This window comes from Lygodium microphyllum, chromosome 2 (genome assembly GCF_053477565.2).
Source record: "Lygodium microphyllum isolate KBCC chromosome 2, Lygodium_microphyllum_v1.1.10, whole genome shotgun sequence".
NCBI classification, from domain to species: domain Eukaryota; kingdom Viridiplantae; phylum Streptophyta; class Polypodiopsida; order Schizaeales; family Lygodiaceae; genus Lygodium; species Lygodium microphyllum.
Window position 1 is genome coordinate 102,845,210 of NC_141136.1, and position 25,918 is coordinate 102,871,127.

Sequence of the window (25,918 nt, forward strand, 5' to 3'; positions counted from 1 at the left end):
AAAAATCCTTCTGTAGACTTTGTAGAGGGAGTGTAATTCCTATTGCATGAGAGTAAAGGCTTGAATCATATTAGCACCTGCTTGTTGAGTACTAGTAGTTGCAGAAGAGGGAGATTGCATTAGTTGTGTTGCTGTGCGGGGCTGATGCATTTTCTCAAGGGTATATGGGACAAACATATTTGCTTGTTCTTTTGTTTCTGGGCCAAGAGTACCTAGTTTAGGAAGATTATACGGGTTAGAGAAAAATTCTTGGCATATCTTGTTTTTATACTTTTTTGAAGAGGAGGTTGTAGAAGTGTCAGAGTCATCAGATTCCGACGAGCTTTGTTTTGCTTGCTTGCCTTTGTATTTCTTGGAAGATTAACCTTTTACAGTAGAAGTAGCTCTGAGAAACAACTTATCCAATTTGTCTTTTCTGCTAGGGAAATGAACTGAGTGTGCATTTACTGGTTCAAATCTTTCTCGATGTACAGTGTCATCCTCAGAATCTTCAAAGGTGTCACTTGTTGATTCTGTATCGGTCTGTGTAGAGGCATCTGTTGATGTAGAGTTATCTGTATGAGGAGTATACCAAGAGGTATTGCTATTATTGGAGTCACTGGAGTGAGAGGAATAGTCTTCACTTTCAGAATAGGAAGAAAATTCATCAGAGAAAGAGGAATTGCTAAGATAATGTATATTAACCTTAGCAGCATTGGTTTGTGACTTTCCTTTATTCGGGTACTTATTAGCTAAGTGTGAAGAATTACCACAAATGTAGCATTTCAACTCTTTTTTGTATTCCTTGTCAAGAGTTTGTGATTTACCAGTGTCAATCTTATGATAAGACTTACCATGTCTATGGTGTTGCGAGTGTCTGGAGGATTTTTTGGAGTAGAAATTGTGGTCTTGCCTATTGAAATATGGCTTGCAGCTTTTAGAATAGCAGTGCGAATGATATCGGTGTTTGGAGCCATTATAACTAGTAGAACCACAATTGCGTTGCTTGCAACCAAAGTCAACATCTTATTTAGAGGCAGATCTGCATATTGACTAAGGAAAATTTTGATTTAATTAGGTCATTTTTTGGTGGTGATAGTATTCAATTGTTTGTATTATCTGACCCACACTATGTGTAAAGTCTCGGTTTTCTACCTTCATTCTTTGCTTGCAATAGAAAGGGATAGGCTCTTGGAAAGAACATACTACTATGCTTCATAGAGTTATCATGTGTGCCTAAACCTTCACAGAGTAGATCCCTCATATAAAGGAGGTACTCTTTATAGAGCCTTGGGTCAGAAAGCTTTGATTTGAAAAATGCTTCTCGGGCTTTCTGAACATCATCTAATTTTTTTCCAACCAATTCTCCAAGGAGCAATTTGAAAAATAGTTGGACTGGGTCGGCATGTTGTACAATTGCCATTTTGACTTGGGATGGATGGATATCCACCATTCTTACAATCCACCAACAAAACCATGAGTCATTGCATTCAGGATGTCAATCCTGTTAGTTTGGGGTTTTTCCACAAATTTTTGACCAACATAGGCATACATCATATAAATAAGAAGTTTAATTTCTTCTGGGGACTTTCCATCTATAGACCAAATAGGGAATGACCCTACTTTCTTTTGTATACCAATCTTCTTATAGAAATTGGTATAGGAAGGTTTAGAATGCGAGGAAGTTGCATTCAAAGGAACAATAGAGTTATTTACAAGATGAACTCGAGTGGATTTACTTACAGTATGTGCGTTGAGAAAAGCATGAAGAAGAGAATCCAGAAAGAGTGTTTGCTCTGTGAGGATTGATAGGAACAAAATCCTCATCCATCACACTATCACCATCTGCATCAGAGAAGGAGGAGAATGTGTAAGCAACTTGTCTCTGGGAAGCGGCTTGGTCTCTGAAATACCATACAGAAAGTTTATTTGGAGGAATGTGAGGAGGGTGTTGCTCAATACTTTCTCCCATCATTCTTGAATCAATTCGGGCTTCAACATGGCGTTGTAAAGCATCCTTCTGAAGGTTCTCAGGATCAATGCACAAAGGCATATGATCTAAGACTTGGTTTGCTTCCCGTTGCCTTTTGATACGATCAAGATCATATGAGTCAATTGTATCAAATGCAAGATGATAATCATTATCAGACCAGTCTAGGAATATTAATTCTAAATATTCTTCAAATCCTTCAGTAGTATTTCCTGGTTGTAGAGTTTTTTGATATAGACTTGGTGGGGGATTATTCATTACTTCAGACAAAGCAGTACAGTAGATATGTTGTATCTTTTTTAATATATTTTCTGTATCCTGATCATCGGAAGAGATATCTAGGTCTTTATAACAGTATAGATCCATATTAGAAGTAGAGGTTATTTGTGTTTTTGAAGTACCTGTAGGAATAATAATTTTTTCTTTACCTTTGCTATTGGGGGAGATTTGATGTACATTCAATGTTCTTGAAGATGGAAAAGCAAAGTGGGAACTTCATCCTTTCGGGAGTCTCTTTGTCGAGAAATTAGCCCAGTCAATAGCAGTAGGTGTGGTTGGTACTAATGAAGAAGCAGTGCTTATTGGTAGGGTTGTAGGAGTATTGGTACTGGATTTCGGGGCTTTGGTCATCTGTTGGCATAGCACCATGATTTGTTCAGTAAGTTGTTGCAAAGTATCCATTTTGTCTATCAAACCTGTGAGGGCCAAGTGTGTCCGGTTAGCGGCTTGCAATTCAGCAGTCCATGAAGCAGCATCTTGTGGCCTCAAGTATGGGGCGGCTTTATACTTGTTTTCAAACTCAAATTCTTAAGTAACATTGATAACAGAAGAAATAGAGGAAGAAGCCTGTTCAATAAGTTTCTTGCGGTGCTGGCAAATACCATGTACAACTTGATTATGTGAACAGGGTTGTGTATAAAACTTCAGAACATTAGCTCGTTGTGAAGGAGAGACCTTTAACTGTGGTTGTAAAAATGTTCGAGGTACCACAGTATCGACAGTAAGGGGCCCAGGAGCTTGATGTTGAGGCAAGAGAAGTGTTTTGCCTTTAATATTCTGGACCTTTATGATCTTTGGAGGCGAAAGTTCTTTCTTCTTTAAAGAGGGTATGTCCATCTGGCATTCATGAGGAAGTTCTATTTCTGACCAGTTAACACAGTCAGGAAGAAAGCGTTGTGTGCTTTCATTTAGTTTCATAATAATTGTCAGGTCTTTGTCTTTTGAGGAATTAACTACTTCTACTACTCCAGGAATCGCTAGACATGCATCTAAAAACCATTCTATATTGGATGGCTAAATGAGTAGATGATGCTTTCATTTATAATCCCATTGTCCTAACATGGAGCATAAGTAATTCAACTAAGTAAGGATCATCCATTGCTATTACATAGTTTGGGCGAAGTTAAAAAAAGATTGGGACCATTTGAGAGTGGGGATACAACAACTCCGACAATCATATTATGTAATTGGAGATGTCTAGTATCTAACACAGTTGTCATATAAGAGACATTAAGACCTTTGTGAAACAAGGGAATTATACCTATTGTAATATAGCCCAAGTGAAGATAAGGATAATCTTTTTAATGCTGATGCTTTTGTATTTTGGGTAGTACAAGAGCTAACAAATTTACATACTGATCCTTAGCGAGAATTTCACCAACGGTTGATATACCTTGGTCTTTTATGTACATTGTAGAAACTCGAAATTTAAATAAGCGGTTCTCACCATAGATATGTGCTGCACCTATCTCTGGAAGTATCCATTTAGAGCTCGGTTGTGACTCATCCACAATGATAGTAGAATTGCCCAATGATTTGTAGCGCTCTGACAATGTCTTTAATGCTGAGCTAAACATATTACCCACTTGTTGAGAGGAAGCCGTCAGGTTTTACTGGACTGTCAAGGATAACGCTCAAACACATGACACAAAAGCAGTGACATAGCCTGACTGCCTTAAAACGAGCAAGACCTCACTTGTCACTAACTACCTTACTTCTCTCAAGAGATGTATGTTATTGCTCTGATATCAAACACGGAGTGATTAAAGCAGAAGGCGAAAAGTTGAAACTGAACATAGTGAAACTGAGCAAGAAACACAGGGTGCGACACAGGGCGCGAACTCAAGAAGATGATACACAAGAAAACCTTAGATGGCCTTCCGCTTCGCTCACTCTGTGTTTGGCATCAGAGCCATCGCATACACCTCTTGAGAGAAGTAAGGTAGTTAGTGACAAGTGAGATCTTGCTCGTTTTAAGGCAGTTAGGCTGTGTCGCCGCTTTTGTGCCGTGTGTTTGAGCGTTAATCCTCGATAGTCTAGTAAAATTTGATGGCTTTCTCTCAAGAAGTGGGTAATATGTTTAGCATAGCATTGAAGACATTGTCAGAGTGCTACAAATCATTGGGCAATTCTACTATCATTGTGGATGAGTCACAACTAAGCTCTAAATGGATACTTCCAGAGATCGGTACAATATACATCTATGGTGAGAACTAGTTATTTAAATTTCGAGCTTCTACGATATACATAGAAAACCAAGGTATATTAACTATTGGTGATAATCTCGATGTACTACCTAAAATATAGAAGAATCAGCATAAAAAATATTATCCTTATCTTCACTTGGGCTATATTGCAACATGTATAATTCCCTTGTTTCACAGAGGTCTTAATGTCTCTTATATGACAGCTATGTTAGATACTAGACATCTCCAATTATATGATATGATTGTCGGAGTTGCTGTATCTCCACTCTCAAATGGTCCAATCTTTTTTTAACTTTGCCCAAACTATGTAATAGCAATGGATGATCCTTACTTAGACGCATGTCTTTAATAATTCCTAGAGTAGTAGAAGTAGTTAATTCCTCAAAAGACTTTATAGATAGTGTGGGTCAGATAATACAAACAATTAAAGAGATCTGTCACCACAAAAAAAATGACCCAATTAAACAAAAAAATTTCTCAGTCAATATACAGATTTGTCTCAAAATATGATGTTGACTTTGGTTGCAAGTAATGCAACTGTGGTTCTACTAGTTACAATGGCTCCAAACATCGATATCATTCGCATCGCCATTCTAAAAGCTGCAAGCTATATTTCAATAGGCAAGACCACAATTTCTACTCCAAAAAATCCTCCAGACACTCACAACACCATAGACATGGTAAGTCTCATCAAAAGACTGATACTGGTAATTTTGTAAATCACAAAATCTTGACAAGAAATACAAAAAAGGGCTGAAATGCTACATTTTTGGTAGTTCTTCACACTTAGCTAATAAGTACCCGAAGAAAGGAAAGTCACAAACCAATGTTGCTAAGGTTAATATGCATTATCTTGGCAATTCCTCTTCCTTTGATGAATTTTCTTCCTATTTTGAAAGTGAGGACTATTTCTTTGACTCTAGTGATAGAAATATCTCTTGGTATACTGCTCATACAGATGACTCTACATCAACAGATGCCTCTACATAGACCGATACAGAATCAATAAGTGACATCTCTAAAGATTTTGAAGATAACACTATACACCGAGAAATATTTGAACCGGTAAATGCACGCTCAGTTCATTTCCCTGGTAGAAAGGACAAATTGGATAAGTTGTTCCTCGGAGCTACTTCTATTGTAAAAGGTGAATCTTCTAGAAAATACAAAGGTAAAGAAGCAAAACAAAGCTCATCGGAATCTGATGACTCGGACACTTCTACAACCTTCTCTTCAAAAAAGCATAAAAACAAGATATGTTAAGAATTTTTCTCTAACCCGTATGATCTTCCTAAACTAGATACTCTTGGCCTAGAAACAAAAGAACACGCCAATATGATTGTCTCATATAGCCTTGAGAAAATGCATCAGCCCCGCATAGCAATACAACTAATGCAATCTCTCTCTTCTGCAACTACTAGTACTCAATAAGTAGGTGCTGATATGATTCAAGCCTTTACTCTCATGCAATAGGAATTGCACTCTCTTTGTAAAGTCTACAGAAGGATTCTTAGAGAACAAAAAGAATTAGCACAAGATACGACTGCTATTTTGCAAGAATTGTATAACTGCTCATCATCTATGGAAATTCCTGTTAAACCTGTAAATCAAATCAGATTGTTACAACCACAGGTACATAAGATCAATGCTATGACCACTGGTGGTCCAATCTCGATGGTAATTGTTCAATTAAAAAACATGCCACAGTTTTCATTATATGTGGATGCTTTGTTAGACACAGGATCCAGTCTAACCATCGTTCCTTTTGAACTCTTCCCTCCACATTGTATAAAATCTTACTCTCCAATTATAGTGAAACTTTCCAACAATAAGAAGGTTACATTGATCCATGTAACATAAGCTTTTCTCCAACTTGGCCATATCAAGGTTCCTATTGAATTTTCAATTGATGAAGCAAATGAGATATGATTTGCTTATAGGAACTGATATCTTATAACATTTGGTTCCATACACTTTTTAGATTGATCACTTTACAATCTCTTATAAGGGAAAACAGATAGAAATACCCTTGCTACCCAAAATTGGCCGAAGTGTTTATTCCATTACAGAATCTTTACCCCAACAAAAGATTGATGCCAGAGAACATTGGATTAAAGGCAAAACGCAATTGTATGCCCTGGAAATTCAAAAGGTCAAAGATCATCTTACCACCTTTATGCATGATGACCCACTTATGTATAAAGAAAAAAGAGTTTTCTATGCAATCTCTCTTCCCATTTAACCCAATGCAGTATCCACAAAGGCTTTTGATTTTGGAATGAAAGAAGAAGACCTATTTCTATGCAAAGAAGAGATCCAAACTCTTCTCGACAAAGGCTTAATTGAGCCAACTACTTGTCCATGGGCATGCCAAGCGTTCTATGTGAATAAACATTCAGAGCAAAAAAGAGAAAAAAAAAGAATGGTAATCAATTATAAACCTTTGTATAAATATCTTATAGGACATGGCTATCCTATACCACTAAAAGATTTACTGATCAAAAAATAAAAAATGCCAATATTTTTAGTAAATGTGATTTAAAATTAAGTTTTTGGCAATTGCCCCTCATATGCGAAGATCGGTATAAAACCAGTTTCTGTGTTCCCCATGGTCATTATCAGTGGACTATTTTAGCCTTTGGCATCAAAACTACTCCCACTTAATTTCAAGGATGGACAAATAAAGTATTTGCCAAATTACCTTTTTGTTTAGTATATATTGATGATATATTAGTCTTTTCAGAGACTATCAAAGAGCATATTAAGCATCTTACTCAATTTGCTAAAGCAGCGGAGGATGCTGGAATGGTTTTATCACCCACAAAATCTCTAATGTTCCAAACTTTTGTGGAATTTCTAGGTTTGGAAATCCAGAAAGGCAGTATAAAATTATAGGTTTATGTTTTGACCAAAATTCTTGATATGTCAAAATAATTTTCCAGCGTGAAACAACTATAACAATTTTTAGGGTGCTTAAATTGGATTAATTATTCCACACCCACCATTGCGACTTATTCCAAAGACCTTTACCCACTTCTCCGCAAAGATCAGTTCAAATGGAAACCTCTTCACATACTGGCTGTTCAAAATATAAAGAATTTGATCAGACATCTATCTCCTCTTTGCCTACCCACTGGCCTACCTCTGATTCTCTACACTGATGCATCTGATTCTGGATGGGGTGTCTGTTTATGTGAAGAAGAACAAATTGCTTCCCTATCAACTCTTCATCCATGCAGATATGCGTCATGGGTTTTCAACAGTACACAACAAAATTATCCCTCCTACCAAAGAGAGATTTTTGCAATGATCAAAGCCATCAAAACTTTAGGCTCTTTGTTGAATTTGTTCCCTTTACCATCCGAACAGATCTTAAGCTTATCCCTAGTTATTTGACAAAATAGGTTCCTAATGAAATAGGGAATAAACACTTTTTTACGGTGGTCTCTCTTTTTTGATTCCCTTGATGTGACATTTCAACATGTTCCAGGCATCCAAAACACTGTGGCTGATCTTTTGTGCCGACAACTTCGATGACACATGTGTAAAGATCATGCGCAATATGCCTTAGCACTATTGATTGTACAATACTCCTCTACTATCCTTCGATAGTATGCTAGATCACATAAATTCTATTTCATCAGCATCCACCACAAAGATGCTTCTTTATCTTTACTCTCACGAGTCAAGTGTGCCTATCACTCTGATGCCAAGTCAAAATGCTGAAGCTAAGAATGAAACTCAAGCAATAAGCCTTGCATTAGCTCGACAATAGCGGAGACATTACTAGCCTTCCATGAGCGAATGACCTCGTATGGAACAAGTGTGGGATCGGATTTGGGTTCCAACCTCTGCACAAGATTCCATAGGTTTTGGAATGAGGTGCTAGTGGAGGTGGAGGCACTGGGATACGTAAGCCCTGTCCAAACATAGCATAATGACCGGAGAGTCCACTAGGTGATGCCATGGAGGCAAACTGTGGCACCAATTGATCCATTCTCGGGAGAGACTGAGGGGAATACCTAGGCTGCAAAGATTCTGAAAGTGTGTGAGGAAAAAGTTGGAACACCACCTGGCTGAGGAAGAGATGAGGTGCTAATGGCTGTGCTTAAGTTTGAAGAATCCCTAGTGTGGTGAATGAAAACACACGTGATCCTGCATGAGATGCAATATGTAGTGCACTTAATGGAGGTTGAAAGGATGTGGCAGCAGAATAAGAGTGTGGAATGGGAGGGAGATTAAATGGATTTGTGATAGGTATAGATGTGAGAAATAATGTGGGTTCCTTTTGTCCATTAAATGCATTAAATTGAAATGATGATGACGAAGATGCACCTACTTCATTTTGACCTTTGAAAAGAAAAATCTTGAAGGAAAAGAAGGGGAATGAGAAGGGGAATCATCATTAGCAGAATTTGAAATGGTAGACATACTTGGCACCGAAGTTAATAAGTATGAAGGCAATGGAGTGTACTCTATGCCAGTTTCCACTTGCGGATGGCCAATCCTAAGTGGAGATTCCGCCCTTCTTGCATGGTCAGTAGATTTGAATCTAAAGGTTGAAATTCAGACTTATCTTCTATCTGTTGCTGGACTATGTGCATCAAAATGAGATCGTACTTAGTTGCAGTGATCTCATAAGATCGTGAAACTCCATGGTAGTCCAATGTCTGTTTGGCCATGTCTGAAGCTTGTGAAGTAAGCTGTGAAACCCACTCCGACTCGTTCCTCAATGGATCTAGCTTGAATGTGAGAAGTGGTGCAAAAGTAGTGTTCAAAGTCATCTGCCCTTATGTTTTTTCTGCCTGTGTAGAGCTTTTAGATCAAAGTTTAGGTTTCTCTTAGAGAACTTAGCTTTGATACCATGTGAAGAAAATACCCTAACACAAATACAAATAACACCGTATAACAAAGCATAGTTTGATAGAAGAACAGAGTTAGGGTTAGGGTAACTTAGAGACAATGAACACAGAGAATGAATGAAATGATATGACTATTGAATATATAATGCTCATGCAACAAACACACTATGCAGTGAATGAATATTGTACCTTGAACTCATGTATCTCAAGGATCAGGGTAGGGGTAATAAGTTGGAGAGTGTGCCGCACTTTGAATTGATCTTGAATCACAGCAAAGCAGCCTTCGGATATCGAACACTAGCAAATGCAGCCAAGGAAGGCAGGATCTGATGCAGATGGCAGTGCAAGAGAGAAAGACTAAAAACGCAGGTGAGGAGAGAGAAAACAATGAACGCAGGCTGTAGGAGAGAGAAAATAGCAGCAACAGACTAAGGAGATGATGGTGATAGCTGGAGGAGAGAGAAAATCTGCAGGGCAGCAATTGGGGCCTACAAATGCAGCAGTATGTTGACGTGGCAAGCTATACGACAATTGGATGATGGACATCAGTAGTCGCTTGGCTGGAAACAACAGCAAAAGGATGATGGAGGGCTAGAAACAGGTGCCATATGAGTGAAGACTGCAATGGACACCTTGGACTGCATTGTCCTTTACGAATGGGGTGTGGGCAGGAAACTGAAAACACCTGAAACATGCAAAAACTAGATTAGGGCTGAATGGAGGGTAGCATACCTGTTTATAGAAAGATTGGGTTCTCCCAAGTGGGTTTGGGCTTGTGGGATATATACACTCTCTAGGAATGCATTTCTTCTAAATAAAAAAGGTTTCTTCCTTAATTAAGCATGTTTTGGGACTGTTCAAGTGAAGCTAGTGCATTTTTAGTTCAACACCATGTTGGGCAATTTAAAGCTAGTAGAATGGGCTCAATGGGAAACATGGAGAGAGAGGGGGGGAGAAGGAGAATACTTTTCCAAATAGTGAGATTGAACAAAAGGGCTTAGAGACCTCCATTCTTCACGATGATCACACCATTGGTCAGAGGAGTGATAAGAAATCTCCTTGTCAAAGTCATCAAAGCCATTGAACCAATGGTAAGACATCTTCAACTCCTGCGAACACCCACAAAAATCTGCATTTTGCTGTGGACAGCCTTGAACAGTGGAAATCAGCTACACCTCCTGGAAGGAAAGACTGTAGATGTCCCACCAGAGTCAAATGGAACAGTTATTTGTAGAACATCTGTGTTTCAGCAAGAAATCGATCGCCGAAAATTTGCTTTTTCAGCTTGGGGAGGCTTCTCTCGATGGGGGAACCTTCTATCCTCACTTTGGCGATGATACCATGTGAGCGTGTGGAACGGAAGAGAATCACGAACAAGGAGAGAAAAGAAGAGAAGAAGAGAAAAGTTGAAAGAGAAGAATGACCTGTATTGAACAAAGAAGAACGCTGAATACAATGACTGATCAGTCCTTACATGCAGCCAAGGTGTTAGTGAGTGCACCAGATCAGGCTGAATAATGATGACAACATTGTCGATAGTGACGGAGATGAAGATTATGTAGCCTGCTGTCCACAAACGGAGACGGAGAAGACTAGAGCCACCTATCAGAGCACTTGCAAGATAGAAATTTGATATCTGCCCCAGCCAAACTGATCAGCTATATATAGCTGAAGTGCAGCCAAACTGGCCAACCAGCTGCTAAAATGGTCCAAAAAACTGGCTGACTGCATTTAATGCAGTCAGCAGCAATAATAATGCATAAATGTTGTGGTAGCCATCTCAAGAAAAATCGTAGCATGTTGACTGCAGTCAACAGCAATAAAATAATGCATAAATGTTGTGGTGTCCATCTTAAGAAAAATTGTAGCATGTTGGGCAAAATCGTTGACTGGTAGACACTAGCTAAGCACACTAAGTTGAAAGAGAACAAAGTCAGAGCTCCAAATGTCCCTGTCAGACTGTGAGTAGGGTTCACAAGTATGAGATGATAGGCTAACAAAATAAGGCAGGCTAACAAAGATTGCCTCCATAGCTTTGACTAAGTTGAGTCCTTTTTATTAGGCTTCTTGGTGGAATCCTTAGTAGAATGCCTTGTTTGTTTGCATGCCAAATACTTGTTCATGACTTGTAGCTTCTGTTGCTTCTTATGAGCAGCTACTTGTTTGAGATGTGGTCATCTCAATGACGGGCATAGTCATGAATAGGGCAGTTTAGGGCAGGTTATGCAATTGTCCCATGCTCAAGAGCAGGTTGGCAGCAGTTGTAGCAGTTGCCAGTGTAACCGGCGTGTTCACTGGGAAGGGCGGTAGTGTACAACCAAAATATATAAATGCTTTCACCCAATTCACAATCGCTCACTTTACCTGAACTTAAAGACACAGAGTCAAGAAGAAATGCAGGAAGCTAGAATGCTCCTGTTGCCACACAGACACCCTGTTGGCCCCTAAGTTAGGCGCCCCTTGCGGTATTTCTTTATTTTTAAAAAGAGGGAAAGTACAATGGGCTGTCTTTCACCTATTCTGGGTGAAATTTGGCAGCATAACAGTACAATTACTGATCCAAAACAAGCCGACCAGGAGGGGAAACTCTGCCCAAGTCTGAATCTTCTTGTTGGAGTGCAGAATTGATCATTTCAGCCTGCTGTAAACTACTGGTTCAGATCTGTTCTGAAACCTGTTTTCAGTTCATACTGTTCCCTGCACTATGCAACCCACTGTAATTACTGGTTCAGACCTGTTCTGAAACCTGTTTTCAGTTCATACTGTTCCTTGCACTGTCCTGCATCATCTGGGCCAAGTGCCCCTTGATTCTGACATCAATTGGGCTCTCCATCTGCAGCAATCCATCTCCCTTTTACAAAAATGAGCTCCCCATGCATTGAAACTCGTTTTTTGTGCTGCCCTCTCTCTCTCTTTTGGGAATTTATGCCCAAATTGTGACACATGGCATACATGTAACAATTTTCTTGTTTAAACCTTTCGGTCTAAAATTCTCCATCCTCGGTTCAAAATTTGACCTCGACACAGACCAGAGGATTAATCCTCGTACAAAAACGAAGATAATGACGCGAACAGATTCTGGGGTCCAAAAATAGTAACTCCCTAAATTTTAGGAGTTGCTTCTATTGCATCCCCACTAGTCTTCTAACCGTCTTTGCAGACTATGGCTACATCCAAATCTGTAATGTAGCTCAACTGAAAGTGAATTTCCACTGATGACCCCACATGGACTAATCTTTTGGAGATTTGTCCATCTTCACTTTGAACTAGTCTCTTCTAGGCTAGTTCTTCAACATACTTGTCCATATACACTTTCACAAGTCTCTTCCAGGCTTGTCAATCTACAGTGCCATCAGTCTCTTCCAGACTTAAACTGGACCTTAACTGTCCAGTCTTGACTCACTAGACATTCCTGTCCATTTCACAAACTGGCCATGCAACTCAGGCGTTTAGATTTCAAGAGGGATCCTTCCAAAAAGAAAAACCAAATAAAATATGTAATAAAAAAATCAACAAAAAGGTAATAGTTGTCACAGTCTTGTGACATACGTGCCTCTCGAAATCGCAAACGTCCTCGTTTGCATAAATGTTATACATGCTTCTAGCTAACCCAGTGAACTTACACCTAGCAGCACATGTACAACACATACATGCTATTAGTCAACATTGTGTACTGAACACACTGTTAACACATGTATGTTCTAACTGTGAAACATGGCAGACTATCATCATGTGACTCCACATCACTGTTTCCAGATATAGTGGCCGGTACACCACAATGATATCCCCATAGTGGCAGATTCTCATTTGATGACTCCACATCACCCTGACTAGAGATCTAGTGGCCGGTACATCAAAATGATATCCCCACCGAGTCAATTTACAAAATACATGCCCGATCGAGTAACCATTGTTACAACATGTATTCAATTCAATAGAAGTAAAAACTATATTCTTGCAAGCAATACTTACTTCTTTAGCACTGAGAAAACCATATGGACACAATAAGTGTTAACGTGTACAAAATCTGTTTCTGTACATAATTTCTTTCTTGAGCAATTGTCACTTTGACAATCTATTTCAGCTTAGAGATACAAGGGGTCAAGGTAGGTTGCAAGCGAAATGCTTCAAGGTAAAGTTCCAACACATTAGGTGACTCTGCAAGTTCACCTTCGTCCATCCACTTAGCATCTATAGATGGATAGTTCTGAACTTAACCAAATACCTTCTAGCAACTTTGCCTTTCACTTTCCTTTCCTTGTGTGCCAATACCTGTTTTGGAACAAGAATTTCATCAAGTTTCTCAACTTCGGGCTGTTCCTCAGCTGGCGTATCTTCTGGCACATCACCCACATAAGGTCTAAGAAGACTTACATGGAAAGCATTATGAATCTTCCAATTGTCAGGCAATTTCAGCCTATAGCTGACATCACTAATCTTCTCTGTTACTTGAAAAGGCCCATAGTATCGCATACTAAGCTTAGTGAAAAGACTTTCCTTGCCTTTCCGCTTCTTTAAGCGTGCCTTTTCAAACCGCAACAGTACCCAATCACCAAGTGAAAATATTAATTCACGACGGTGATGATCAGCAGCTTTCTTTTGCTTTGCTCGAGTCCTTTCAAGGGCATGCTTAACTTTCTGATACATTTCACCCATACTCTGCACATACTGATCTGCCTGAAAGATCTTATCCTTTGTATGCAAAATGGGAGGAACCTTTTTACCACCTTCAACAATTTCAAAAGGGGCTTTGCCTGTTGACGAATGCATAGTATTATTGTATGCATACTCGACCAAAGGCAAATACTGCTCCCAGCCAGCAGTTTGGGCATGTTTCCAGGCGGGTCAGACAGTGTGGACTGTGTATGCAAAATACTTGTTCATGTCTTGTAGCTTCTGTTGCTCCTTATGAGCAGCTGCTTGTTAGAGATTTGGTCATCTGAAGGATGGGCACAGGCATGTGCATGGCAGTTTAGGGCAGGTTATGCAATCGTTCCATGTTCAAGAGTAGGCTAGCAGCTGTTGTAGCAGTTGCCAGCATTTTGGGCACGTTTCCTGGCAGGTCGGACAGTGTGGACTGGGCAGACAGTTTATGCCACGTGGCTGACAGCTTTTCACTGCATTTTCTTTTTATTGCTTATTATGGTGTCAGCCAGTTCAGCATCAGTTGGCCAGTTTTTTACTAGCCAACCTGATCAGATTTTCACTTCTCTTGCTGCTTATTCATGGCAGGCCTTGCTGGGGTCATAGTCACTTCAGTTTTTTGTAGGTTGAGAGAGCTCTGGCTGGCTATACACACATGATCTATTGTAAATATCTACCCTCAGCATTCAGCATCCATACTCTGCAGTCACTTTGGTTACCCACATTTGCCATTGTTGATATGACTCCTTTTGATGCGTATTTTGGACTAAAACCAAATGTTTCCTATTTCAAGGTATTTGGATGTGATGCATATGTTCACATCCCAAAATGCAAAGGGATAAGTTTGGGTTGGCTTCCAGAAGACAAGTGTCCATTGGCTACAACCCTTAGTCATAGGCATATAGGATTTATGATCCCATCTCACAGGATGTCTATACAAGTCGAGATGTGTGGTTCATTGAGTTTCCTGCTGTAGAGGGGGTTTGATGAGCACCCTATTCTTGGAATCCAAGTGATAGTTGGGCATCGGAGCCAGTGTGTATGGAGCCTATGTCTCTTGAGGCTCCATCTACAAATGAGGAGAGCTAGTGGATGTTCCAAAGACTTCGGTAAGGTAGAGTGGTGAGGGGAGTATTGGCATTCTCCTTGTTGGGCTCATGAGACACTTTGTGATGTAGGGATTGAGGGGCCTCTTGAGGAGTGACGATTGCAAGATGGCTTGTGGTGCTCTCGAAGAAACTAAGCACATTCTACCAAGCTTATTTGCACTATGTTCTAACTATGGTTTGATGACCTATGCCATGTAGGATAGGGAGATGACATGCATTATAGTCTAGTCATTGGTGGTGGAAGGCCATGGAGCAGGAGTTTGGAGTCTATTGAGTAGAATGGAACTTCGTACCTTGTGCCTTGGCTGGCTAATTGGAAGGTGATTGGAGTCAAGTGGGTCTTTAAGATCAAATGTCTAAGTGATGCCACACTTGACAAGCACAAGGCATGGTTGGTTGCCAAAGACTTTGCATAGTGGCTAGGTGTTGATTTCCATGATACTTTTGCCCTCATAGCTCATATGGCCACCGTTTGGACAATACTTGCTCTTACCAGTCATAGGAGATGGTTGGCGTAGCAGTTGGATGTCAAGTTAGTGTTCTTGAACGGTGACTTAAAGGAGAAGATCTATGTTGAGCAGCCTCGTGGCTTTTCTTCCTCAGATGGTAAGGTGTACAGCCTTGTGCTTGGAATGAGAAGATAGACTTATTCCTTCGAGCCATATTAGGGTATCCGCAATCCACATCCGATCCCAATTTGTACATCCACACATTATTAGGAGGGCATGCAATGTTTGTGATTTATGTGGACAATCTCATCTTGACAGGTGACCATGCTGAGATGGTCAAGTAGACTAAGGAAGCACTCTATGAGAAGCTTGAGATGACGGATATGGGGCTTCTTCATTTCTTCCTGGATCATGAAATATGGCAAACTGAGAGGCGGATCTCTCTCCCAATAGTGGTGTCTATAGGAGCTCTTGACCACCTTTGAGATGCAGGAGAATCAGACCCTTTCTACTCCAATAGATTCGAAGTGGATGGGTATGGCTCATACAGATTCATAGCTGGAGAATGCTTCCTGCTATTGACTGTTGATTGGGTTGTTGATTTAGCTTCTGAATACTCAGATTGTGCTGTGTAGTTGGTTTACTTGCAAGCTTCATGAGTGAACCTAAGAAGGTTCATTGGCAGGCTGCCTTACAGATACTACGGTCCCTGTATTACTGAAGAAGCTGGAACAACTGTGAGGCTCAAAATAGAAGGTGGTAGTGGGGCCCATAGGGGTCAAGGATACTCAAAAAGGCAGTCCAAGGTATATAGAAGGTACAGTTGAAGACACCACAGACAGCAGGATGGAGTCTGTCATAACTTGTGTGGATCTTGAATGAGAGCAGCCAACCAGCACTCAAAGAGAGGGGTACTCAAGTGCGAGAAGTATCTGCATTTTGGATGCTGATTAGGAAAACCTCTGTTTCTGCTTTAGCAGTGGTCGAAGGCAGCATAGGCTTGGCATCTGTGTGGGGCTTAGAAAACCTGTGTCTCGAGGTTTGAACATTTTGTGCCTAGCTCTGGAACAGTTGTGGCTGAAGCAGAGTGCTGGATGCAGTAGTAGCCATAGACAACACGGGCAGGTTCTGGTAGCTGCAGGACCTTGCTAAAGGTAAGAATAATGGCACTGAATACCAAAGATTTAGATGAAAAGTGGCTATTCCCCCTTGGCCCTGTTTCTAGAGTTTGGGTGGGCATTTGTCCTACCCAAACTGAAAATAAACAGATAATTTAGTTTGACCCTTTTTGGGGTTGCTTTCAATAAGTTAAGTCGTGCTGATGATATGCAATTAGTTAGGAGTAATTTGGCTATTTTAGCCTTGCTTAGCATTTAGTTGGCATTGTCCCACTAACAGAATCCTGGGATCAAATGGAAAGACAAGGCCTGCATACAGCTGTGCTGACTAGAGATGAGAGGGTGGACCTGAAGGTTATCCAAGTTGTACAGGGCCTTTTTTTCGTGTATGAAAATGAGCCTTCTGGAAGGTGGGTGTGTATGCACCGAATGAGGTTGCTTCTTGACACCAATTGTGGCAAGATTTACTGGGTATACATTATGCTAAACTAGTGTTTGTCACTGGGGACTTCAATTCTTGTGAATTCTCAGCACAAGCAAATACTCAAATTTGCAGAGGGAGAAATATGGGATGCCTTTACTACCTTAGCATTGAAGCAAGATTTATTGTCTTGCTTTAATCCAGATGATGAGGATTTAAAAAAAAAACAAAGGTGCTATTGCATATTGTCATTGTGACCAGGCAGCAGGCATTTGATTTGGTTCACGACCAGGTCTTGGATGATTGGGTTTTGAGGTTGGACTCTGATATTAATCAGAGAAAGGTAGAGGCCGTTTTGGTGCATCTCCCAAAGGATGAGTGCCCTGATGTGCACACCACCACAACCCACCACACCCACACAACCAAAAAAAAAAGATTAATCACATTCCTATGAAAATGTTGATGTTTCCTTGTCACAACTGAATTGCAAGGGAATGTTGTCTGGAGGGTTATGTTAGATCTATTAATTTGCCTTTTCCCATGAAAGCCTAATTGTGTGGAAATATTGTCTGGAGGGCTAGGTTAGATCTACCGTCTTTTAACCTGTGTCCTTTTCCTCCACCACACTGTCTGAAGATTAATCACATTCCCATGAAGACATTTGCTGTCTTGTCACAACTTAAATCGATCTAATGGGTTGCATTCTTGGATTTTGGACGACTCTGGTTTGTGAGTTGATTTTATATAAGGTGAAGCATAATGTTTGGATAGTTGGGAAAGACCTTCAATTTGGTTTAGATATTTGAAAGTGATGTCATCATTTACCACAAAGAATTAAGGTATTTGTTTCAGGTGGACAAAAGTATGATGGATGAGTTGAAGCAGATGAAACGAGTTCTAAATCCTACGGAAGTTCTTCTCGTTGTGGATGCGATGACAGGCCAAGAAGCTGCAGGTGAGACTAAAGAAATAAATAACTCTTGGTCTGCATATATAATGTGCAGTGGACCACAGGAAAGCTTACAATTAATCCAATTTTTAGTAAAGGCATGTGATCTGGCAAGACGAAAACATGTTTAGCCGTTGATATTTGATAGTTGATTCATGGCATGGCAGAAAACAAAATCATGGTCTGGTCCAGCTTCAGATAGGATGCACATTGGATGATATCTGTTAACAAGTTCTTCTTGGTGGATGAACAGCCTTGGTAGCAGCATTCAACATGGAGATAGGAATAACTGGGGCTATATTAACCAAATTGGATGGAGATTCAAGAGGTGGTGCAGCTCTGAGTGTGAAAGAGGTATGCTCTCTCTTCGTACACTCAACAGGAGGATCAAGGCCATTATTGCACATCATGGCAGTGGCATCCCCTGGTGGTTACCCTCAACAATTTAACTCCATGCTGCTTGCACTATGATAGAGATTGTGGGGTGATGCCATCATATAGGAGGATAATGAGAGCAAAATGCTTATTGTATTACCATTTTAGTTTCAGTTCTATTTTCAAAATTTTACTCCATGAAGGTACATTATGCCATGGATGTGACTTACAAGCATCATCATTTATTTTGGCCTTATAATATCAATACAATTTGCTTCTTCTTTTCTACTTCCTCTCCACGCCCTTGTTCTCTTAGCCCTGGTACTTGTTATCTGTCTCTCTTTATTTACATTGACCTTCTCATTAACTTACTTATTTCAACCTTTCATAGCATCTGTCCATCAATCTCTGCCTTTTCATGTCTTACACCTTACCAGACTAAGAAAACCTTTCATCTTTTCTGGCCAAGATATATCAGTCTATCAATACATAGGGGTTAGATGCAGTCCACCAGGACTTATGGCTTAGATTAAATCCATATGTACCACCTATTTCAAGGTTTAGACTTTAGTCTTCCACCATTTAAGTTGAACACTACATTAGTTTTTGTATTGCATCCCACCACATAGAGTTAGGCTCAAACTTAAAATTGAAATATGAACTAATATCTTCAAAGCCATGTTGCTTTAGTATCCCAACCACTGCTTGCAGTTAGGGTTTACGGACAGCTCATGAGAATCTCTGGTTTTGAGATTAGTGTTAGAGTTTAGTAGGAAACCCAAGGTAGTGACACAACCGAATATTTGTGAAGCAGCTAGCTATTCCCAATCCTTGGATAGTAGTGCATGCCACTCATACTTTCGAATACACATGATGACAAAATGGTGGAAGTAGAACTTATAAGTTAAGGGAAATGAGGTCCCTTTCAATTAGGGCTTTCTTTTGGAGTCCTTTTCAATTAGTGCTTTCTTTTGGAGACACATTACAGGAGTGCTGGTTAGGGTGAACTTGGCAAACATGAGAATAGCCTCTTTCAGTCGCTCTTGATGTGCTTTTGCAATGGAAATATTGCAAAATATGCTTTGGAGCTGTGGAGGTTTTCTACAAAGATTGCCTGGTTTGCTATGGCCCAGACTGCACACTTGGTTAATTTTCCTATGTTTTTTTTGCACAGACTAGATGTTGAGCTTTGCAGTTGGTTTATACTGATTGCAATATAGGATTTTTGCAACATTTGAGGTGACAAGTACTCTTAATTTTGTCAATGTTCGCAGGAATCATGACCATGATTGATTTAGATTACAAAAGATAGATCAGTCTCATCTAGACAGTTCTTTGCAGTGAGTGCATTTGATTTTCTTACCATATGGAATCCTGCACATTGACGTCCCATGTATTGTGCATTGTAATAGGTGCCGTGGATTTTTACTTCCTCTCAGGTTTTCCTAGAATATTCTGAAGTTTTCTTTTCCAATCTTGTGAACCCCAAATGTGGTGTGTCTTGTTGATTAATAATGCTTCTTGAAATTTTCACATACGCTCAGGTCTTCCATTTGACAGGTTTCATCTTCATTTCCTAATTGTCCATTAGGGGCATTCCATTTGAGAGGTTTGTGATGCATTGTAGGCTTTGACCTTAAAAGGGGCAAGTTTCAGGAGTGTCCGATGTTGACGATAAATCATAGCATTGTTACAGGTTTAGGATTCATTGCAATTCCAAAGGCCTTAAGCAGATGCAGTCTAGAGGGTTCACTCTTTGGAGCAATCAGTGGAATGTGTTTTAAGCAAGCAAAACCTTATAGAACCATATGCTTGCAGGTTTCTGGCAAGCCTATCAAATTTGTTGGTCAAGGTGAGACAATGGAATCGTTAGAACCGTTCTATCCTGATCGTATGGCTGGCCGGATCTTGGGAATGGGGGATGTCTTGTCATTTGTGGAAAAGGCAGAACAAGTTGTGAGTTATCCAATCATATGGGACCTTTTTCTGCCATTGATAGGACTGCTTATATGTCATCTCTAATGCCTACAATGGGTTTTAGATGCTCAAAGAAGAGGCAGAGGAATTGCAGAAAAAAATCATGGAGGCAAACTTTGACTTCAATGACTTTCTGAAGCAAACTCGAGCACTAGCACGAATGGGGCCTATGAATCGAATTGTGGGCATGATTCCAGGGATGGGCAAGGTAATGCATAGTTTTTTCTACAGGGAAGTCTTTGACTATGTTTGCGTGTGTAGAATCAGAATTGTAAATTCACGCGTTTTTGAATCAACCTTGTCAAAATTACATTGAAGCCAGCTAACAGACTTGAAGTGTTGGGCAGGTGAGTCCGGAACAAATTCGCGAAGCTGAAAAGAGTCTCAAGATCGTTGAGTCAATGATAAATTCCATGACACCAAGTATGCTGTACTTGCAACTCGAAATCCATCATCACTGGATTTGGTATTTTCAGGTTTTTAAAAATTATTGAGCTGGTTTCTTAGTTTCTCTATCTGTATTTGTTGTCCACATAGCGAAACAGGTCGACAAGTTGAATCTCAGTTGCTGAATGCCTGCCATAACAGTCTTCATAGAAGAGAAAAGGGTATTTTCATTCAGGTTTAGATGTCATGGTTTGATGAAAGTACACCATGTACAAATATCATGATGCATCATGCACTGTGCTTAAGAGAGGAGGATGAACTTGTCTGTTACTGAGAGTCGACTCTGTTGGCTGCTTTTTCTACCAATCAGTTAGATCCTGTGAGGCTAGCAAATGTAATGGATCCATTTGAAATGCACGAATCATAGCCATCGTTCTGATTCCTTATGTGCAGAGCTTTACAAAAACATGACCAGAGTATGCAGCCACTTGTTTCAAATATGCAAGATTGTGTTTGCAAGATGCCCTATAATGTGAAAAACATTTTGATTGATATTTAATAAGCATTTGTTCTGCTATTTTCACAGGGGTTTGTAGCCCAATAGGCACTTTCTTTGTATTAATAAAAGTGTCTTTCCACTGGAAATAGAGAAGTAGCAGCTCATTGGTCAATCACTTTGATCACTCTTCAACTTTGATAATAGCAGTTCCACATAAATATCAACAGCAAAAACTGAAACTCTGAACTTTCTTGTTGGAGTGTGGGGGATGAGGACTGATGAATCTCCCCTTCAAAGTTGAATGGAAAGGACTAGCTCCAGAGCATGAAGGAAAGCCTTTCTACGCTCCCTAATTCTCTCTGAGACCTCTTTTGAGTGTTAGCATCAGAGAGACCTCTTTTGAGTGTTACCAATGGAGGTGTGTCAAGCCAAATGGCTGAGACTGTCGGCAATGGTGTTGTTTTTTTACTGCTCAGTCGACTTTTGCATTTCCTTTTTGGGAAAGCCAAGCTAGACTGCTTATTCTTGTCAACCTCTTTTGGGAAATTTGGAGTGGTCAATAGGGTTGCATCTGGTGGCTTTGGCTGTATAGCTACCTCAAGCCCTTACAGCCAAAGCTGGACTGGAGTTTTATGTGCCTTACCATTTCTCCTTTGAGTCTTTTTGAGAAGACCATCTTGCAGCCAAAATCTCACTAATCCAGATGGAGTTTCAGTTTTACTTGATCATTTCGTTATGACGCACAACTCAGGGTTCTGTTATTCTGTCCCCATACATTGACATTGCCACTCCACACATCTGAGCAGATGGCTGCTGATCCATGTCGGTGGGAGGAGCATAGTACCTCTTTGATGTAGTTTCTGAAGACTGTATCACTGCAACTCCGAGAGCTACTTAGTGCCAACCTTGACCAGACCTCAGTATATGTGATCTCAGTACTTAAATAATCGTCAAGCGAGCTTAAGGATCTTTCTTGCAAATATTACTAATATTTACTTGGGAAGGAGGGAGCGATAAAGATTTACAGGATACTTTGATCTTACTAAAATCTAAATGAGCAGAGGAACGAGCAAATCCAGATCTATTGGCAAAGTCTCCCTCAAGGAGGAGAAGGGTCGCTTTGGGTTCTGGAAGGTCACAAGAACAGGTTTTCATATTCATCTCTGGACACACTGCTTTTGTCAAGTAGCTTCAGTTGAAATGAATCCTTTGAGATTTTGAGGCTTGCTGATAAAATAGGTCAGTCAACTTGTTTCCCAACTGTTCCAAATGCGTGCACGGATGAAAAATCTAATGTCCATCATGCAAGGCGGTTCAATCCCTGGGCTTGACAACCTCGATGAATCGCTGAAGGGAGCACGCAAGGTATATGTATTTCTATGTACTGTGTCAATTAACACGAAAAGAGAGGATTATGGCACATTTATTCACAACGAGAAATGCCACTATGTGGTGACGTGTGTGTTTTGGAGCCAGGCTCCTCCAGGTACAGCAAAAAGGAAGAAGAACCGCACTGGTCTGCTGAATCAGCTGGCTACAGCTGGCTCAGGTGCTGTGGTCCCAAGAGGTTTTGGTGCCAAGCAATGATAGCTTCAACTCTCTGCTGTCCCCATTTTCTTTTCCTCAAAATCTCCTGTGAAGGTTTCGTGGGAGCGAGAAGTTTATTGCTGGCCAGTAAATGTGCTGATATTTCTCAGCATGCTTTGTGTTGCAAATGAGTTTATGGCCCAGGCCCGATGACCCTCCCAACGGATAGATTTACACCGGGCAGCGCATGTTCTGCAACTGTGATGACCCCAGGATCAGAAACATTACATGGGGTGAGCAGTACTCCAGGTAATAGCTTGGGCGAATGTTCATGGGTGTCGCATCCGTGTTATTTGAGCAATAAACAACCAATTCCCTTGCACTCTCACATTGTTGAAATGAATTTAATACAAAGATCAATGATAACACATTTGCGTAAAGGATTTGTATTATATTATACAACTTAAACTGGGCCTCTGGAGCCCTTAAAGCTACGTCAGGCTTTGTGATTATCGATGAACATTTGAATTACCTGATTAACATTCAAGCGACAGTGACGATGAGGCATTGGACGTGCAATGTGGATGTAATATGAAACCTGCCTTCACATTATGGTAATATGTTTGAATATGAAAATTTTGCTACTTGAACTTTAAGCGGTAAAAATTTATCGCTGATTCCAGTCGGTGCTGCGGAAGCCGTTCAGCCTGCTGAAGTTTTCACTATTACACGAGGTGTAACTAGTCATTATCATTGAAGGATGTGCTATACCAGTGTCTAGTTGGCACCTCAAGGTGCGGTGAGGCGGAACCCACCGCTCATCAAATTTCATATTCTCTTACCTTGGGAGACGAAGTTAGAAGCTTCTTTGAACAAGCCAATGGAATTGAAAGGGCCTGCCAAAGGTAATGTTTTGTATAGGTAACTTAACATCATTTTGTATAGGTAACTTAACATCAGTAACTTAACATCTCATCTTAGAGTTGACCTTTTATATCCTGAACCCCAACGTACGGATGGGTGCTAGTAGTATTGGTCACAGTGGTAATGAAGTGACTTAGTGCAAATGCATTAAGGGCACTTTGGGGCTAGGGCAGTGGAGTCCTATTTATGTTAGCTTATATTTTGTTTATGTGTCCTCTCTTGGTTGTGAGCTACGTTAAAATTTGACTCAGACAGAGGAGCTCTCACTGTTTTCCCCCCTTTGATTTTGTGAGTATTTCCTTTCCAATGAGTTAGGGTGTGTTCACATTGGAAGAGGGCATTCTTTAAGCTCTATTTTCTTTTCAGTGTTCGGTGGGATGGGCAGCTTGTATTCATCATGGAGGTCAGTTTGCCAGCCGGTTGACCAACATTAAATGGTGCTGATTGTAGCTGGTTGCTCAGTTTGTGTTGTTCATAGCTATTTAGAGCTCAGTCTACCTCTCCCTTCCAAACACTTGGTTGGTCATTCACTTCTCTTGCAGTTTAACAAGTACACTCCATCAGCTCTTTGTCTCCAGTACTCTCATTGTCATTAGCTTGATCCGGTGCCCTCATTCACACCTTCGATTTTGTGCAAGGATTGATCAATTTGCCATTGTATTCAACTCTCCGTTTAAATTCAATATATAGGTATCACTTCATTCTCTTCTTTCTTCATCTCTCTCTTACCTATGTCCTCTCCATGTGTTTTTGTTTGCCATCTATTGCACATTCACATTGCATTATTGCCTAAGTTAGGACACTGAGAATTTAGTTAGAGGAGACTACACTGCAACGATTTGTCTTATGTAATCTAAAGGTAGCTTTACCTAGCATGTTTGAAGTTGAACGTGTAGATCTCCAATGTGTTGTTTATTGCAGAAAACCCCTTTTTCTATTGGTCAAGGTGATTTTGACTAAGGCATGATATCTATCAAGTGTGTTTGTAGGTCTATTTTAAAGATGAAGTTTCACTAGCTCAATTGTTTGATGATTCAAACAATGAGTCTATCTATTCTTTCAAAAGACGTGCATTCTCACCAGTTTAAACATTATGAAAAGTGATGCAAAGAAAAAAAACCAAAGCTATGATTTGAAAGGGAATATCACTTTGGCAAGTCTCAAAGATTGGAGGTCCCTTTTCCTCCACCCACTTCTTTGCATGTCTCACATAGGGCTTGTGTTAGTTTTCACACTGCCATGAAGCACCCTTTGTTCAGGTGTTGTTTCTTCATTATCCAAACAAGATTGACTTGATGGGCCACAAAGTAGAGTGCATTCTAAAGAGGGGATGAAGAAGGGAACAAAAAGGTTAATAACAAGATATTCGATGAAAAAATGGGTGGAAAGAAGTCCTAGCCCAAGTGCTTGCTCACATTGTGGGAAGGGCACTCATCCAAAGGAGAACTATTGATAAAACTATATTCATTTAAAGCTAAAGGATTGTACCAAGGATTTGAAGGCTACCTCAGCTACTATAGAGTTGGTCTTCATTCATTTACTTGAGGTTGAGGATACAACACTTGATTCTTCTGTTGAGGAGAAGCTATGGCCCATAGAGAGTGAGCCTATTTAGATATGGTCTATCAATAGGATTGATTTCAAGATCTTTGTTTCGGAGGGGTTTCTGTCACCATTGGTGACAATTCTTCCAAATCCATTGTGGAGTAGGGACTATTCTCCTTTTGCATAATTGACTAATTTCTACTACAAAAATGTCGCAAAATCCAAGATTGCAAAAATTCAAGAATTTTTTAGTTTTCAAAAGGAAGATAAATTTAGAGCTTCTTTTGTGCTTTGTGCTTGAAGAGAAATATTCCATTATACAACTATTCCACTAACTTGAATACACTCACAAATTCAAAACTTTGGTTCCTTTTTTGAATATGTAGTCTACAAGTTTGTAGCCATTATCAAGCATGCTTGTAGATGGATATCCTCTCATTTAATGTTAGCTAATCATTTTAGCAATCTACCAGAAAAGAAAGAAGTATTCAGTAAGAATATATAAATTCTCCTCAACTAAATAATACATTTTTATAGGTGCATGACATGTTTACTATCACAAGACTTGCAAACATCTCTTAAATATCACAATTTAGATATTTAAGCCCCCACCAATGTCAATAGTGCTCTCTCGCTGTGTGTGTGTGCATGTGTGAGTGAGTGAGTGAGTGAGTGAG

At 40.0% G+C, this 25,918-nt stretch overlaps 1 protein-coding gene across 1 annotated transcript in view; it reads left to right on the forward strand.

Moving 5' to 3' along the window:
• Positions 1 to 23,200, forward strand: part of CPSRP54 (chloroplast signal recognition particle 54 kDa subunit) — a 49,521-nt gene extending 26,321 nt beyond the window's left edge. The window contains exons 8-15 of the mRNA XM_087696767.1: positions 17,911 to 18,013; positions 18,261 to 18,361; positions 20,201 to 20,338; positions 20,424 to 20,567; positions 20,707 to 20,782; positions 22,307 to 22,392; positions 22,485 to 22,610; positions 22,722 to 23,200. Of these exons, the coding sequence (XP_087552893.1) occupies positions 17,911 to 18,013; positions 18,261 to 18,361; positions 20,201 to 20,338; positions 20,424 to 20,567; positions 20,707 to 20,782; positions 22,307 to 22,392; positions 22,485 to 22,610; positions 22,722 to 22,832 (885 nt within the window). The 3' untranslated portion in view covers positions 22,833 to 23,200. The remainder of the gene's footprint in view (positions 1 to 17,910; positions 18,014 to 18,260; positions 18,362 to 20,200; positions 20,339 to 20,423; positions 20,568 to 20,706; positions 20,783 to 22,306; positions 22,393 to 22,484; positions 22,611 to 22,721) is intronic.
• Positions 23,201 to 25,918: the final 2,718 nt, after the last annotated feature.